Below are 16,847 nucleotides of genomic sequence, written 5' to 3' on the forward strand. Positions count from 1 at the left end.
ACACGCGCAAATATCCAGTTTTAAAGAGGTTTTTAAAAAGCCTTGTTTTACATATTAAAATGTGTTTAAAATTTAAAAATGATGACATAATGTCGACGACTAAAGATTTCTAGAAAAGAAAATTTTGAACAGTTTACTCGAAAATGTCGACAACTAGTGCGACTGACTAGATCAGCAATAGCCAACTTGTATATTAAAACAAACGTTTTTAAACCTCTTTATAAATGGCTATTTGCACGTGTTAACCAAGAATCACTAATAAGACCGAAAACGTTTTGATGCTGTAACTAATTATTTTGGATAATTTTAAAAGTTAAACATGCCAATAAAAAAACAAGAGTTTTTTATACTTCTATTTATGAAATATTAGTGTAATGTTCTTTACACTATTCGTCTAGTCTACACTAGTGGCATATTCGTAGAAAATCTATAAATGGACAATTCCATTATAAACTTTTTACGAATATGCGACTACATTAAAGAATTTCCTACAGCTCAAATATTACTTCAAACACCTTACCTGATTCCGTACTGTAGACGTCAACAGATGCTTTTGCAGCACCAACGAATCGTGTTCTTTCAAAATGGCGCGTATTTTTTTCGTATCCGGCACTGCTACTTTTGGTATTTTATCACTGAGCACTGAGTCAAGATCACAAACACTATTTTGACTTGTCCGTTGATGACTAGATATCGCCGTCGTCGATGACGTCGAGTCTCTACGGAGTTTGCTACTTTCCGACGGCGAAACGGTTCCACTTTTAGTCACAAATTGAAGATGTAAATCGTGAATACGCGAATTCACTTCACCTAGAACAAAAATTTAACGATATACACAATAATTCAAACGTAAAAAAGTTAAAATAACTGGAAATAGGGAACAACAAAATCATAGTTTTCAGAAGAACTTAAACCTCTAGCGAATGGGGAAAACTGGCATATATATAATATAAAAATGCTCACACATGTTCAAAAGAGAATAAGAAATAGAGGCAATCGAGCAATTAAAGAAAGTATTAGATCAAATAAATGATGAGTTTATTAAAAGAAATATCTTTGAAAAGTGTAGGGATATCGGAAAGAGAATATGCGTAGGGATACCGGTAAGAAAATGATGCGGTTTAAAGGTAGAAATAGACAAGAAAGTTCATTTAGAGATACTGCTGGAAAAATGTAAAAAAATGTCTCTTAAGATAGCGGGGGGGGGGCACATGAGCGAAAACCAATATAACATATGCAATGGTTATGGTAGATTGGGACAGGGCCCATTTATGAGCCCTTCAGACACTTAGACCTCCTAAGACGGGTTCATTGTATCACCTCCATCAAATGGAATAGGCAATCTACGCCAATCTTATGCCATATACATTTTTCCCTAAATAAGAGCGATTCTGCTGACTTAAAGTTCAAGTTAGCAGAATTAAAAAAAAACCGTTTTGGCTATGAAATATTTTTTCACCCATTTTTCACTAATTTATTACCAACCCAATAATTTTTCACCCTCAAATCCACCCCTAAGGAAGCGATTTCACTATTTAGCTTAATATTCAAGCTAGAAGAATAAAAAAATATTTTGGAAATACCACAATGTTCTGCTAGGTTTTTACGCCCTAGTAATTCTTCACTCCTAAACTACCCCTTATAAAAAGGCAATAATTATGGGTTAAAATTCAATGTAAAAAAACATCATGCGGCGCACGGCGCGGCGATCAAAGGTTTTAAACAATTAATTTCTTATGCAAGGACGCGCGCTAATGCAAAAACAAAATACGATCACAAGGCAATGATAGGTCACCTGCTGCGTCCGTGCATGAAAATGAATTGTTTGAAACTTTTGATCGCCGCAAAATTGAGAATTTTCATTATTAAATTGTTTGGGCAAAAAAAGTTCACGAGAATGGAGTAAGCGTACCTATAGACTAAAATGTAAGTCTCAAAAAATCTGTTCAAGATGCTCCAGATCTTCGATCTTGATAAAAAAAATAACGAAAAATTCTATTTCGATTTGTTTTTATGCTAAGTAAAAAATTTTTGAAGTAATTTTTAATAGTACAAAACAGTGCGAATCATTCATCTAGGTATAAATAGAGTTAATTTTCAACTCTAGAAATGCGAAGACATACATTTTTTATACCACACGAAAAACTACGACTTTACGACTCCAAAATGAAAGCGTAATTTGCCGACTTGCCCGGTGTGCTAAGGTGAAAAGTATGAAGATATTAAAAAATAGTAAAACGTTGAAGTAAAAGTACTTACAATACAGAAAAATTATCAAAAATACCTTTTTTAATTTTGTTTTGATAGCTCAAAATTAATCTAGTAGAATTATTGGCTGCTCATAACAGGTAGTTGAGTGTTAAGCAATTGAAGGGTCAGAGGGAAAACGGTTTTAGTCCATTTAGCAAAATTTTTCAGGAGACCAAAAACAAAGTATATCCTTTAAAAATAAGGTTTAATTTCTCTTCATAAAACTTAATTTTAATTTTACATCATGTCATATGTGATATCTTCTTCTTCCTTTCTATAAGCAATTCTGCTTATAAAAAGGAAGCCGAATTAATCCGCCATTGGAAGGTTGTAACGTTATAAACGTCACATCTCTATTAATTTATATTTTAATAATTATTTCATTTTAATTTCTTTATTAATTTATTAATTTCTTTATCTTCAGTTTAATTTTTACTATTTTTTATTTATAAAAATAGTTGGCGCCCCATGTTTTTCTCTTCTTCCTCTGTCTTTATTTTTTTCTCTCTTTCTGTCCCATAGAATAAATGTTCGCCCTCTCACTTTTGTTCGGCAGACTATTCTGTTCCGTGTTGACTGACAAGCTAGTTTCATGATATCTATAGCAACATCCTATGACATCTGTGCTAACTTCATTCAGTCTCCCACTTTCTGTCAAAACAACTTTTCTGTAGTGGGATTATTTTTTGCCTCTTTTTGAAATTTATAAAAGAAGGCAAAAATTATTATAAGACTCATTTTTATGGTCTACAAATTCTCTTGGGGTAAGTACTTTCATTGTGATATTTATTCTATAATTCTGACCACATTTCCAATATTTGTAACCTTACTTTCTTTCGAAAGCACATTTTTTTTCTGATATATGCATTAGGACTCTTTAACAGAATTTAACTAAGTAGTAACATTCATATTTCATTTTATCCTTGCCATATGCTATTTGTTTAAGTGTAATTTTGTAAGATGGCAAGGAAGTTAAACCTTTCTTTTTGATGTGTTTCTAACGCAAGTTGTTTCTTATCCTTTTAGTTTATTGGAGATATCAAAACTTTATTGGTTTACTGGATATTTTATTGGGTTTGTTGGACACATCAAAACTTAATTGGATTTATTGAATTTATTGGTTTCTTGGACACCAAAACTTAGTCAGGACATACAGCCACGTGTGATTGCAGCTCTCCAGAAGCCACAATTTCGAATTGGAGGACCCAACAGCTAGAACACACAAGCAGCCCATCGAAGCAATAAGTAACACTTACTAACTGTTAAGCTTTGGCAGGGTTAATTATTGTTTTTTTATTCATTTCAATAAATATGTTTGGTTAAAATTTGTCTTATTTGCTATCAACTGAGAACTCAGGTTCAATCCCTAGTTTAAGACAAGACGAACTCACCCTTGAGATACTGAGCTAGGCAAGGTATAGACGATAAGCTCCCATGGTTGATTGAGGTATTATTTTTACAATAGTACTTCAATTCTCTTTGGTAGTCTTATCGTTACAAGGTTGTCACTCCATCTTTTGCGCGGTTGTCCTATACTTCTTCTGCCGATTGGTGACTTACCTCTTGCTATTTTGACGACACGGGTCTCCCTTATTGTCTTCAACTCATAATGTCTTCACTTCACTTTCGATCTCTCAGCGTATTTCCTGTAATTCTTCTCAGTACTCTCATCTCTGCCGTTTCCAGTAGCCTTTGTGTTGTGGCTGTGTCGAGTCTTGTTTCTGAGGTATATGTCATTATTGGTCTTACACTGGCTTTATAAATTCTTGACTTCATCTCAGTGTTAATGTGTCTGTTTCCCCATATAGTGTTATTAAGGCATCCTGCCAGTCTATTTGCTTTTTGTACTTGATCTCTCATTTCCTTGTCCAGGTCTCCATAGCTTAGCAGTGAAATTCCAAGGTATTTTATTTCCATTACTTGTTCAATACTGATGCCATCAATTTCTATTTTACATCTGGTTGGTTCTTTGCTGATTACTATGTTTTAGTTTTCTGAGATGAGATTGTGATATTAACTTCTTTTGCTCTTGTGTTAAATCTGTGGAACAGTCTTTGCAGACTATCTTCATCTTGGCCTATTTTTATTTCTCTGTGATATAAAACCTAAAAAAACTATATGTGTTGGTAATATTAAAAATGGATGTAGGCTTTAAAGTTTCGTGTGGGAATTTTGTTCTTTTGTTGATGGCCCTTCATCCGTTTCTTCTTGTACTCATTGGTAATTTCATGGCTGTAATAACTACTAAAGAAACTCGAACGGTGATGAACTAACCTTGGTGTAGAACTATCTGCAAAAGACATCTGATTGGCCTTGTCAGTACTGGCAGTTTAATTAGTACATAAGCTTAAAAAAAATTAGTCCAAGACTTGACCATGCCTTGTTCAAGTCCAGTCAATTACTATGAATGACTTCGCATGCTTACTTCTTATAACTTCCCTCATTCCTCTGGAACCTCGACATAGGACTTTTAATTGATGAGACTCATGTCATGGTAACACTCTAAGTAACTGTGACCTCTACTGGGAAACATTACTTTAACATTGTCAAATCGTTTTTGCTTTGTCACTAAATAATACAGATAACGTAACGCTCTGTTTTGACCAGCACAACTATTGCAAAATATTGCAATATTGCAAGATTACGAACAGTCGTAGGCAGAATGAAAGTCACAGTTGTTCAATCATCGAGCACACTTTATCAGTTTCTCTTCTTAGCAACACTTTCTTGATTTGATCAGAAAGAACATGAATGTTAAATGTGACAAAATTTAATTGTCGCTTGTAATAAACATCGTGTGTAGTGATGTTGGGAATGTGCAAGTTCTTCCATAGCAATGGCTTCCATGTTATGAGTTTTTCTGGCTTTTCTTGTGTACTAAGTCTTTAAATCATAAAATGCAGCACTCTTACGTAAATCGAGATTTTCAATTAATAACTTATTTAAGTCTTTTTGAAGGTTAACTTTCCCTTTCACAGTTGTAGTTGCAATATAAGGCAGCTTTTTTTTTACTAGATACAGTCACATGTACTACATGTATCTTTCCGTTGCTAACCAAATGAGAAATTATAATATTGCTTTAAAATACTTCTAAACGTGTCATAGGAAACTTTGATATTGGAATTCAAACCTTTATACATTAACCACAATTATGGAATATTGAGATCTTAAGGTAAATATATTTTATCAGTGTCTTTTAGAGACTAATATGACTTTCTACCCTAAGTGATTGAAGAAATGAATTGACACAACGTTTAGTTTGGTTACTTAATTGGTGGGACTTGTTATTAAGCTTAACCCTTTCAACTGGTTTTACAGTGCCATTAGAAGCCAATGATTCTCTAATTGTTCGAATTCTTCGAGAAGTATCCCCGTGAATAGAAATAAAAGCACAGACAGATACGTCACGAAAACTGCCACTACTTTTTACTCTAATCCTGTATACAAATGAACTCTGGTTATTCTTTGTCTCCTCGTGTGGTTTTCTGCTCCTCTGCCTTTGCACCGGTAAAGTCGTAACAAGACCTCCCAAGTAACCATTATGTTTATTATACGAATCCAGTTCATTAAACTCTTTTATTATTGTTAGTCTATTATCTAATGGAATATTTTCAAAGCATTTTAATCTGTGGCACATGCAGTCGTCATCTATAGTTGGACTATTTAGCCTAATTTTCTTCATAACATCTTTTACACGGCCATAACTTTTTCTTTTCTTTGTTGTTTTTAAAACGACAACTTCGCCACCTCCATTAGAACTTTAATCACTTTCAAACTCACTATCCATTATAATACAACAATAAACTTGACTTAATAATACTTTTTTAAACTGAAACAACTCTTCAAAATACCGAACAACAGATCAGAGACCTACTAATAATTGCTACCTGACCGGGCAGTGTCCACCACCACATTCTTAGGACCCCGATCGTTCTTTCATCTGCGCGCTGTGACTAGGACTTTTTATTTTGCTGCTTTTAACATGACATAACAAGGGTTATGAGTAACAAGGTTACGAATTCATTAGGGTATTACTGCTAATAAATTGGTAAAAACCAAGTATGCCAAAAATATTTTTTTTAACTCAGCTTTTTCAAATATTAAACTAACGGTAGCGGAAACACTAAAGGTAGGTTTGAGGGTTTATTACAACAATTATTACCTTGTAATAAATTAGTGCACAATGGGTGAAAAAATATGTCATAGTCAAGTTTTTTTTTATTCTGCTAGCCTGAACTTTAAGTCAGCAAAATCGCTCCATGTGAAACATAATTAGGATGGTAATAAAGTAGTGAAGAATGGGTGAAAAATGCTCATGTGTCCCAGCTAGTTTAATAGAAATATAAAAACACGTTAATGATTCGCTATAAATACGAGATATGATAGGAACCTGTAGTAGCCTAGAACTATTTGAAATAGTTAAAACGACAGAGAATTATGTCAGGGCCATTGTTAATTTTAAGTGTAGTTGACGATGTATCGTATCTTGAAAATAACTTGACATAAAAAATGACATCGTTTAGTGGAATAGCGTCTTTCTGAAGCAACCACTAATCTACCTTACCTCTTTGTGTAACAACCGCCTTGAGCTGCTCCTCCAAATCATGCTTCGTCGTCAACAAATGCTCTAAATCCTCTTGCAATCTAGAAGTATGCACTCTCCCGGCCAGCACTTCAGCCTCCATTTCTGCCAATCGATCCAGCAGAAGATCGCGTTCCTGACGCAGTTTTCGTACGTCTGTTGATGATGTCGGACAAGAGGAAGAAAAAATAACTTGCTGAAACGAACCACCTCCATCTTGTTCGTCTTTATGCATAGCTTGTTCGCGGAGAGTGCCTTGAAGAACTTCGGCTTCATCTTTTAAACGGGTTCCTTTGCGGTGAATGATGTCTAGAAGGTTCCAAAGTTCGTCTTCGACTTCGTCAGTCTCTATTGCACCTGTAAAAAATAAATAATTACATACTAATTGCATTATATATAAAAATATAAATGTAAAAAGAAATGAAGAGTTAATACTTATGTAAATATTATAATAAATTAAATATAATAAACACGCAATTACGTAAGTTTCTATAACTATAGGGAAGTGCTATATGAAATATCTAAGGTATGGCAACACGTATAACCGTTGATATTTTAATATTGTGCCCAGAAGATCTGTCCATATGAATGCCATTTGCATTACTTACGGGTACACTACAATGATCTAAAGAATTCAGGAATTGAAAGATGTAACTAAATCGTGACTACTTTCTTGTAATCATTATTCTCTTACTCCTAGTTCGCAGCGAACGAAGTTCACACAAAGTTTTAATTCACGTATTTCAAATATACGTGTATTTAAAATTTCTACGTATCACAAATCTTCGAATGTAATGTAATAAAAACATTTGGGATGTTTCGAAAGAAAAGTAACAAGGCGAATCTATGGAGCAGTGAATGACAATGGAGTGTGGAAAAGACGATATAACTTGGAACTTTATAGAATATATCAGGAACCAGATATCGTAAAACATATTTTATTAAGATAGAACGTGAGGTGGATAGGGCATGTAATGCGAATGAAACAAAATGACCCAGCTAGAAAAATGCTCCTTGATAGACCCATTGGTCAGAGAAGAAGAGGAAGACCCAGAACAAGGATCGATGAAGACATGAGAAATATGGGAATACGTGCTTGTCGGAGGAAGGCGATGGATAGGGACGACTGAAGAGAAATTATTGAGGAGGCTAGGACCCACACAGGGTTGTAAATCCAGAATGATGATGACGATGACAAATCTTCGAAGAAAAACAGTTTAAGTAAGTATCTCTTAGAATAGAATAAACAAAAATTTAAATGTTTATTTTATTTAGCCGAAATTGCGTCTCAAGAGTGTAGAATGGAATAATACTTACATTGAAAAAAGACGATGTGGACGAGGTTAATCAAAAGTAAAGATTAATTTAGTGCAAAATGCACTACTATACAAAACTAAAGCTAGATATATCGTATATAAGAGTTTAAAAAATTCTGCCACAGCTAGCCTTTTCGTGTTTAATACATTTGACACTAAACATTAGAAATACGAGCCCTACTAAATATTATTGTATATTTCACTCACCAGCTGCAGATGAAGATGTTGCCAACGCAGTAGATGAAGCGCTATGCGTTTCCTTGCTCGAAGTTTCAGTACTGAATCCCGAATCTTGCACAGCTGTATCCCCTCCTTTCTTCCTATCATCCTTACTGCCGATTTTCTTTCTCACTCTTATCCCCGGTGTCCAATCCCCTGGTCTTATCGATACGGGAATGTTGGAATGGTGTGACGTCATCGTCGCCGGGGTGGAGGACGCCATCTTACTTCGGAGGTTTGGAAAAGTCTCGATGACGAGATCGCGGAACTCCAGGAGGGCCCCCACCTCATGCTGAAGTTCTTGAAGGGCGACCAGAGACTTGGCCTGTTCGCTGATGAGGTAATGAAACGGACCTGCTGGTTGGCGCAGCTGCAGGCAGTCCATGCCACCTGATCCCACTGGGTCGCCGCCCTGAAAATAATACACATTTATAATATAAAAATATTATAAGAAAAACAAAAATAAATAAAATTGAAGATGAAATACTTTTACACCTCAATAACACGCAGAAAAAATTAAGAATAAAGAAATTACATGAATACGAATGGATACGTTATGTTTTCAGTAAATTTTTAGTCTGCTGAAATGAGTCATAACACTCTATTGATACCGATTCGACCACGGGAAGTTTAACGAATTTGTTTGTAGCCAAATATATGGCCTCCTAGGCCATATATTTGGCTATTTAATTCAACAAAACGATAGCAGCTTTTGCTAAAAGTTTTAAGCTTTTACACATTTCGTGTAGCCCAGAGGATAGAAAATGATATTATTAAATCGTTTTCGGTCATGGCCACCAAAACAGGTGGCACCTTTGTACGCTAACCACTACAGTGGTCAAGTTTTAGGAGACATTCGTTGGACTTTCCGAGTTTGAATTTGTATCAGCCCGACTTCTGATAGATAGATAGTTTATTTGACTATAAGTTACAACAAGGTTTATAGCAAGTCAAAAGTGAAATTATAAATGGAAACATTACATTAAAAATATTTAAAACATTAAAATACATATAAAACGTACAATATAAACATCGTAATATAATTAAAATAATATTAAATTTGGTTATGTTGCAGCTTGGGCATTCACAGATACACTCTCGTAATATTCACCCAATGTATAAGGACACATGGACACTAGATACTCTTTAACTTGGTTTTATACCAGGAGAGCCACCCCAGACAGTTATACCGTAACTCACTGTCGATTGTGCTTCAGCAAAATAAAAAAGACGAAGGTGTTGTAGACTAAGTATTCTACCCAAATTTCTCAATTGATAACATTTAGAATTGAGTTTTTTACATACATTCCAACAATTAGTCTTAAAAGATAAATGAGACTCAAAAGTCACTCGAGACTCACCATTGATGGAAATACTTAGATCAGGAGCGACTGATTACTGGACCAATCAGATAACGTCTTCAGTGAGTTTGTTATTTTATCTTGTTAAAAATTTATGTCTTTATCGCGATATAGCGTTGTTGGGTAATCCACATAAACTGATACAAATGCATCACATATTAAATATGGTAGTTCATTAATATACAAAATAAATAATATCGGGCCCAATATGGAGACCTGTGATACTCCATTCTTGTTAACAATCGGACCAGATATTGACATCTTGAATCTATTTTTTATTCTAACTATTTCGTGCCGGACTTTAAGATAGGAACCAAACCAACTATGGGCAACTCCCCTAACACCATATCTGTACAATTTATCGAGGAGTACATCGTGTTGCACACAATCAAAAGCATGACTGAGGTCACAAAAATGGCAGTTGGATTTTCACTGTTTTCAATTGTGATTAAAACTTCCTCATAGAAACTGTTAATGGCTGTGGAAGTAGAAAATTTATTTTATATGATGAAGCAGGGATGCTGAAATGAGTCATATCACTCTATTGATACCGATTCGATCACGGGAAGTTTAACGAATCTGTCCTCCTAGGCCATATATTTGGCTATTTAGTTCATATATATATATATATATATATATATATATATATATATATATATATATATATATATATATATATATATAGTAGAAAAAAAATTAAAAAGACAGAGAAAAGAAAGAATAACCAAAAATAATAACAAGTGGTTATTTCTACATGTAAATTACAATAGAGGAATGAATTATATTCACATATGGTTTTTTTGTATGCGTTAAAAGTGATATGGACTTATTATAGACATATTCGTGAAATGTAAAATTTAAGATAGTATTAGATTTAAAAAAATGTATAATAAACAATTTTGTTTCGTTAGCAAATATGATGGGAGAATCATGTTTATTGACGGTTTAAATACGCAAAATATGAGCGATTAAAGGTCTCTATTGTGTTTCGTATCGGTTTTAAAAACTCTGGGAAATTTTGTAGAAAGCTAATTATGAACGTCCATTGTAAGTTTTGTTTACCGAAAACAAAAATGGGAAAGTTGAAAGTCATTTCTTGAAAACTCGGGATTTTGGGCGATTTTGAAGGATTAACAGAAGATTTGTTGAAAAAAGTGGGAGGAAGGAGAATTTTGATTTTGATAGAGATTTGGAAGAGGAGAAGGTGGTTATGTTACTGACTTTAGGTAGAAGAACATCAAATCTTAAGAAGTGAACTAGTGCCGGCAGTTTTTTTGAACGGTGTAAAAGTAATTTTCTAAGTAAGATGTTAAAAAGTGGTAACAGCTTCTGGAGTAGGAGTTCTGATTAGGAGAAGTTTGCAGTATTTGAGTTTTGCAGTATTTATAAGTACAAATATGTTTACCATTCATCGGGAGAACCATAGACAAGGACATTTTGGTTGCCAAAAGAGATAGGAAGGAAAGGATTGTTAGGACATTTGATTCAGTTTAAGCAGAACAAAGGAATAAGTTTTAGCTAGAGTTTTGATAACAGAACATCAGGGATATTTTAGAGTTAAAATAATAAGTTAACTGGTTTTCGAGAACAATATTGCAGAGGTATAACGTTTTGAAACGAGCCAATAAAATTAAATTAATTTGTATAAGTTTTCTTTGTCGACCTTCTGTAAAATAGTATCTGTTATTTGTTAAAGCTAATTTAACTTTAGGGCTGCGCAGTTTAATTTCTCAGGATAGGGAAACACTGATATGTCTAATTGATTTGTTTATACGTGTAATAATTTTTCAAGGTAATTTAACAATATATTTAATTGTATTGAACAAATTTGAATTTTATTTATTTCCTTCTACTCCTGTTTATTATTGAGAACTAGACAAAAACGAAGGTATTTCTTTCTGAACTCAAATAAAAACTCTGACATATAATAAAAAATATATAATTAATCATTTTGCTTCTGTAATTAAAATTATCCAGATAACTTAAGTACACAATTCTATACTACTTTGTTTTTTTAATTCTGATGAAATTAATTAATTTTCTAATATATGTACGTCAAAATCATAATGTATATATAGGTATGTATATAAATATACTATACTTATACTATAAAATAATACGAGATTGTTTTCCTATTTTTAATTTATTTTTTCATACAGATATCAATACAAGCTTAATCTCGTTCTACTCAGAATAAAACGTCATGTCACTGTACATTCCATTGAGAAACTAATACATACAATGGCAAACTAAGTTGACTGATACAGTTTCTACAGAAATTGAAAGCGACAACTTATTTAACGACCGCTTAAGGTATCAAACACAAAACGGTAAACACGAGTGACAAGTGACTTGTTTATGTAAAGTAAGAACAAATGTAAATACGATCCATCTGTTGTTAATGGCCGTGGAAAGTTCCTAACTCGCATTCGAACACGACGAAAAAAAGTGTAATAAACACGTAAGTCACGCAGCTTTCTTTTTGATGGTTGTTTGGACGTTGATGGGTTTTTAAAACCCATTCGTTACGTTACCGTCAAATAGGTATGTTAAGTTCAGAATACAATGATTTCCATCTCAACCTAGACACAGAAGCATTTAAGATGAAAATGTGATGAAAAAATTAAGTAATTAATTAGCAATTAATCGTTGCTCTAACACACGAAAAAACGACAATTATATATACAGAAATGAAATATTACAACTAGTGACTAAATTCTACAGCGAACTATACAAAGCCCCTGAAACACTTGAAGAAGCAATCGGTAACCAAGAGGATTTACCAGAAGTCCTTCCGGAAGAAGTAGAATCGACAATTACGAAAATAAAAAGCTGTAAAGCAGCTGTAATAGATGACATAACAGTGGAACTGCTCAAATAAGCTGACAAAAAAAACCTGGAAAATCTTAGGCTTGTTTACGTTAATCAAGATGCATACCAGTTGGCCTAAAAATGAACTTGACAAAAACAAAAACCGTCTACAACGAGCAAGTGGATGTCCAAGTGTAATAATAAACATCACTGCACTTAAGGCAGTAGACGAGTATGTATACCTGGGACAATTAATACATAAATCTGGCTCTACTCCCAGAAATTAACAGAAGAATAAAACTGACTTGTTCATCTTTGGCAGAAATGAAGAACGGCTATGTAAGGGAGGCTGCACCATAATCGGTAGACTACGCTAAAAAGGATAATGATGATGATCATTGAAGAATAAAGGGTGACCATTTGAGGGTAGATTTAACTTCACACCGAAGTGATATTAACTTTTTCAAACATTTTTGCGCCTTAGGGCAACATGCTACTTCATCTAAACACAAGGTCAATTAAAAGAATTACACTAAAAGACAGTTCTTGTAAGACAAGTTTCTTATATGCCACAAAAAATGAAAAACTCTTAAAAACAAATGGATAAAACCAACATATGTTTTAATAAATATATTTAATTATTAGAGCAATTTAATAAAACTAAGAAGAAGGATTTGAAATTTAAGAGTGAGTGAGACCAGTGTAGTTCAGAACCAATATTCAATTTTTTAATTAATGATATCTACTAATTTAAATATTTATTATCAATGATATAAATCTAATTTTTAATTTTAATTGTGACATATATGCTCGTCCACTTGGCAACAACATGAAAGAGGATCTTGACACATTCTGTCATTGAAAAAAACATAATAAATCTGAATCTTACGTTTTCATTAAAATTAATTATATATAAAACGAGGTTCTATCTGCAATAAACTACTTTTAAAAATGACATACTTTTGTAAAAAATGAATTCAGAAATGCAGAAACGAGAAAAATATGAGTTAACGTTAAGTATATAAATATTGTTCTAATACTTATTTAGTCTAGTGAGTAGCGTTTAAAACAACTTTTAATGATTTAATAACAAAATATAAGATTGAGCATAGGCTAAGATGGTTTAAGTGCGTTCAATGCGAAACCATAATCATTCACTAAGAAAAATAGCTGAGTTGCAAGTTCCTTCTGTACCCTTAACCATTGTCTAGAACTCCTATAGCGGAGGTATGATTGTACTAACTACAACCATAAGAAGGGAAGAATATCAAGTTCTAGCTGACGTTTCAGAGTATGGATGAGCAATTTTTACTGATCATTACTTGTTTTCTTGTTTCAGGCATTCCTTCTTTTCTATAAAAAATAAGAAAAGATTGCCCGGTCTAAAACTATTGCAATGAAGTGTCTCTAATTAGGGTAACGAATACAATATACCGCAAGCCTATTAAAAATATACAAGCCTGGGAAAGATTTAATAATTAAGAAACAAAGGTGTTCGCCGGTTTGATTACTAGAGAAAAAAGTACCAATAGAAACTATAACAATACTAAACAGCTGAGAGTGATAGAAATAAATTGGTGTATGATGTTATTTACACATTTAGTTCTCATAAAAATGCAATCGTATCGAGGTCATTTGAAACGACGTATTGATTCAATATTTTGATGTCAATTTAAATTTATTTTTTAATAAATTGAGAACACTATATAATATACGCTAGGCTAGGCAAAACAAAATAAATTCATATTACAATGTTAGTGGAAGTGCCTCTTTAAGATCAGAATCTCAGAATTTTATGCCAGAACTCCACACATGATTGAGGATTTGAGAACTTGGATTCGTTTAGTTTGATTCTCCACTGATTTATTTTAGTTGTTAATTTGATTCATGTAATTTTGTAACTTCTACACTGCTTCTTTGTCATTACTGTCGGTTGCCAGTGCCAGGAGTAGGGTCTCAGCCAAAGGTAGTACTGATATGTTAACTTAGTTCAGGAATATCTTGTGTCATAAAAAAACTGGTCCTAGAACATTTCTTTGTGAGACGTCAACTTTGATCTTTTGAATCCTAATCTATAACCTTTTTTTTTTCTCCTAATGCCATTTCGATCCTGATACCTGCTCTGGAAGAAAAATTTAATTTAATAACTACTGGAAGCCAATTCCACACATCAATCATATAACATCCTACACGATCTAACGATCTAACCCAAACGGAGAACTAAGAGATTTATTTAAATGAGAAACAAATTATTTATGGAGTATCATTACAAATCATCATCATCATCATCATCATCATCATCATCAGTGGCGTTACAGCTCTTTATGAGCCAAAGACTTCTTCAGAACAATCCTCCATTCGCCCCTGTCTCTTGCAACTCTTCTCCATGCTCTAATTCCGATAGACTTCAAATCATTATCATTACAAATAAATTAGCAAAACAGGAAAACAGATGTATCAGAATTTCTGAAGATCCATAGATAAAGTAATGACAACACTAACAATCGTAAAATTGCGGGAAAGTATACAGAGAAAATATTATCAAATGTAAACTAGGAAAACTAGAAAAGAAAAGTGCATCTGCTAATGGTTATGAAACGACATCTTGTTAGTGAAGGCTGTTAGCAGCGCTAAAGATGAAGAGACGATATGCGGGGCATAAAATCTGAAATGCGTTCATCATCATCCAGCCTCAAAAGTCCACTGCTGAACATAGGCCTCTTCCTCCTGTTTCCAACCCCGTCTATCTTGCGTTGCTCTCAACCTTCAGTTCTATTTAGCCTTCTTAAATCGTCAGCCCATCGTGCAGGTGGTCGACCGACGATTCTCTTGTCTTCCTTTGGTATCCATTCCAATAACCTCTTTGTCCATCGCCCATCCGTTATTCTAGCTATGTGTCCGGCCCATCTCCATTTTAGTCTGGCTATCCTTTCGAAGACGTTAGTCACCTTGGTCCTTCTACTGATCTCTTCGTTTTTTATTTTGTCTCGCACAGTTATTTCTAACATGGATCGCTCCATTCTTCTTTGTGTGACTCTCGGTTGGGAAATAGTTACATTCAGTACAAACTCTAAAGGTAAAAAAGATATTAACCATAACTATGAAACCACAAATATTCACAATGGACGAATAGACGAAAGTAAGAACAACTATAGCCCACATCGCCGTAATAACCAGAATCGCTACAAATTTTAACAGGAAATTTTAATACGACGTAAAAGTAGAAGAAATGGACATTGTGAATAATAAATGCGAATTGTGAAATAATTATAATAATAAATAATTGTGAAATAAATGACATGGGTGCTGAAGTTGTATGGTTAGCAGTAGGATTGTTGATTTAACATGGCGCCATTATTATATAAATATAATATTAAATATTATATTTATTACAATATTAAATATTTTTTAAAATTAAAGTGTTTATCTACTAGATACTACTACGTAAGTCATCTATACGTAATTATTATTTTATTATTGTGAAAAGAAAACGTCAAATAATAAATATACACTACCGTACAATCATTTTGTGAGGTTAGCTGCTATAAGTAGCTTATAATAGCATGCGGTTGGTTTTTCACTTACCAGAGTCGGAGTAAGGCCTTCGCCGCCGCAGCTTAAAATGACTTCACACAATGTAAACACACCTTCCGATCTAACCAGTCCAGTAAATCAACGTTCGAATATCACAAACAGTTATGCATCAGCCGCTTCACATTCTTTTCCAAGTAAGACCCAAGCAATTGTATTTAGTTGCAGCGATAATGCTAAACTGCAGGATTATCTCATTCCTTTGGACACAATCATCAACCCAAAAAATATTATTTTTTCATCTAGATTATCTCATAATAGAATCTGCATGTATCTGGCAATCAAAACCGTAGTAGATAACTTCATGACACAATGTGGCTCTATAGAAGTACTCGGCGAAGTTGTAACAGCACGAAGACTTGTCTCTCCAGCAGAAAGACTAGTCTTGTCTGGAGTCTACCCGTCAATTCCTCATCAAGTATTAGTTGAAGAATTACAGAATATCGGTTTAAAGCTTATTTCCCCAATAACATTTCTGAAAATTAGCTCGACTCTTACTGAATATAGTCACATATTGAGCTTTCGGAGGCAAGTTTATATAAGCCCTATAACATCACCAATTCCAGATTCTATTCTAATAAATTTCGACCAAACACCTTATCGCATATTTTTGTCACAAGGTACACTCACCTGCTTTATTTGCAAAAATACAGGACACATATCATCCCAATGCAATAACAGTTCAGTAACGGAATCAACTCATATTGAGTCAAACAA

The 16,847-nt window shown here is 33.6% G+C and overlaps 1 protein-coding gene across 4 annotated transcripts in view; it reads right to left on the bottom strand.

The window, feature by feature from the left end:
- Positions 1–16,847, bottom strand: part of jvl (javelin-like) — a 539,968-nt gene that overhangs the window by 112,063 nt on the left and 411,058 nt on the right. For all 4 annotated transcript variants that reach the window (XR_011949790.1, XM_072520143.1, XM_072520145.1 and 1 more), the window contains exons 2-4: positions 8,356–8,779; positions 6,815–7,189; positions 521–810 (exon numbers count right to left, since the gene is read on the bottom strand). Coding sequence is in view for 3 of the 4 variants with exons in the window: in XM_072520143.1 (XP_072376244.1) it covers positions 521–810; positions 6,815–7,189; positions 8,356–8,779 (1,089 nt within the window). In the remaining variant the exon portion in view is untranslated. The remainder of the gene's footprint in view (positions 1–520; positions 811–6,814; positions 7,190–8,355; positions 8,780–16,847) is intronic.

Source organism: Diabrotica undecimpunctata, chromosome 1, assembly GCF_040954645.1.
Source record: "Diabrotica undecimpunctata isolate CICGRU chromosome 1, icDiaUnde3, whole genome shotgun sequence".
In the NCBI taxonomy this organism is placed as follows: Eukaryota; Metazoa; Arthropoda; class Insecta; order Coleoptera; family Chrysomelidae; genus Diabrotica; species Diabrotica undecimpunctata.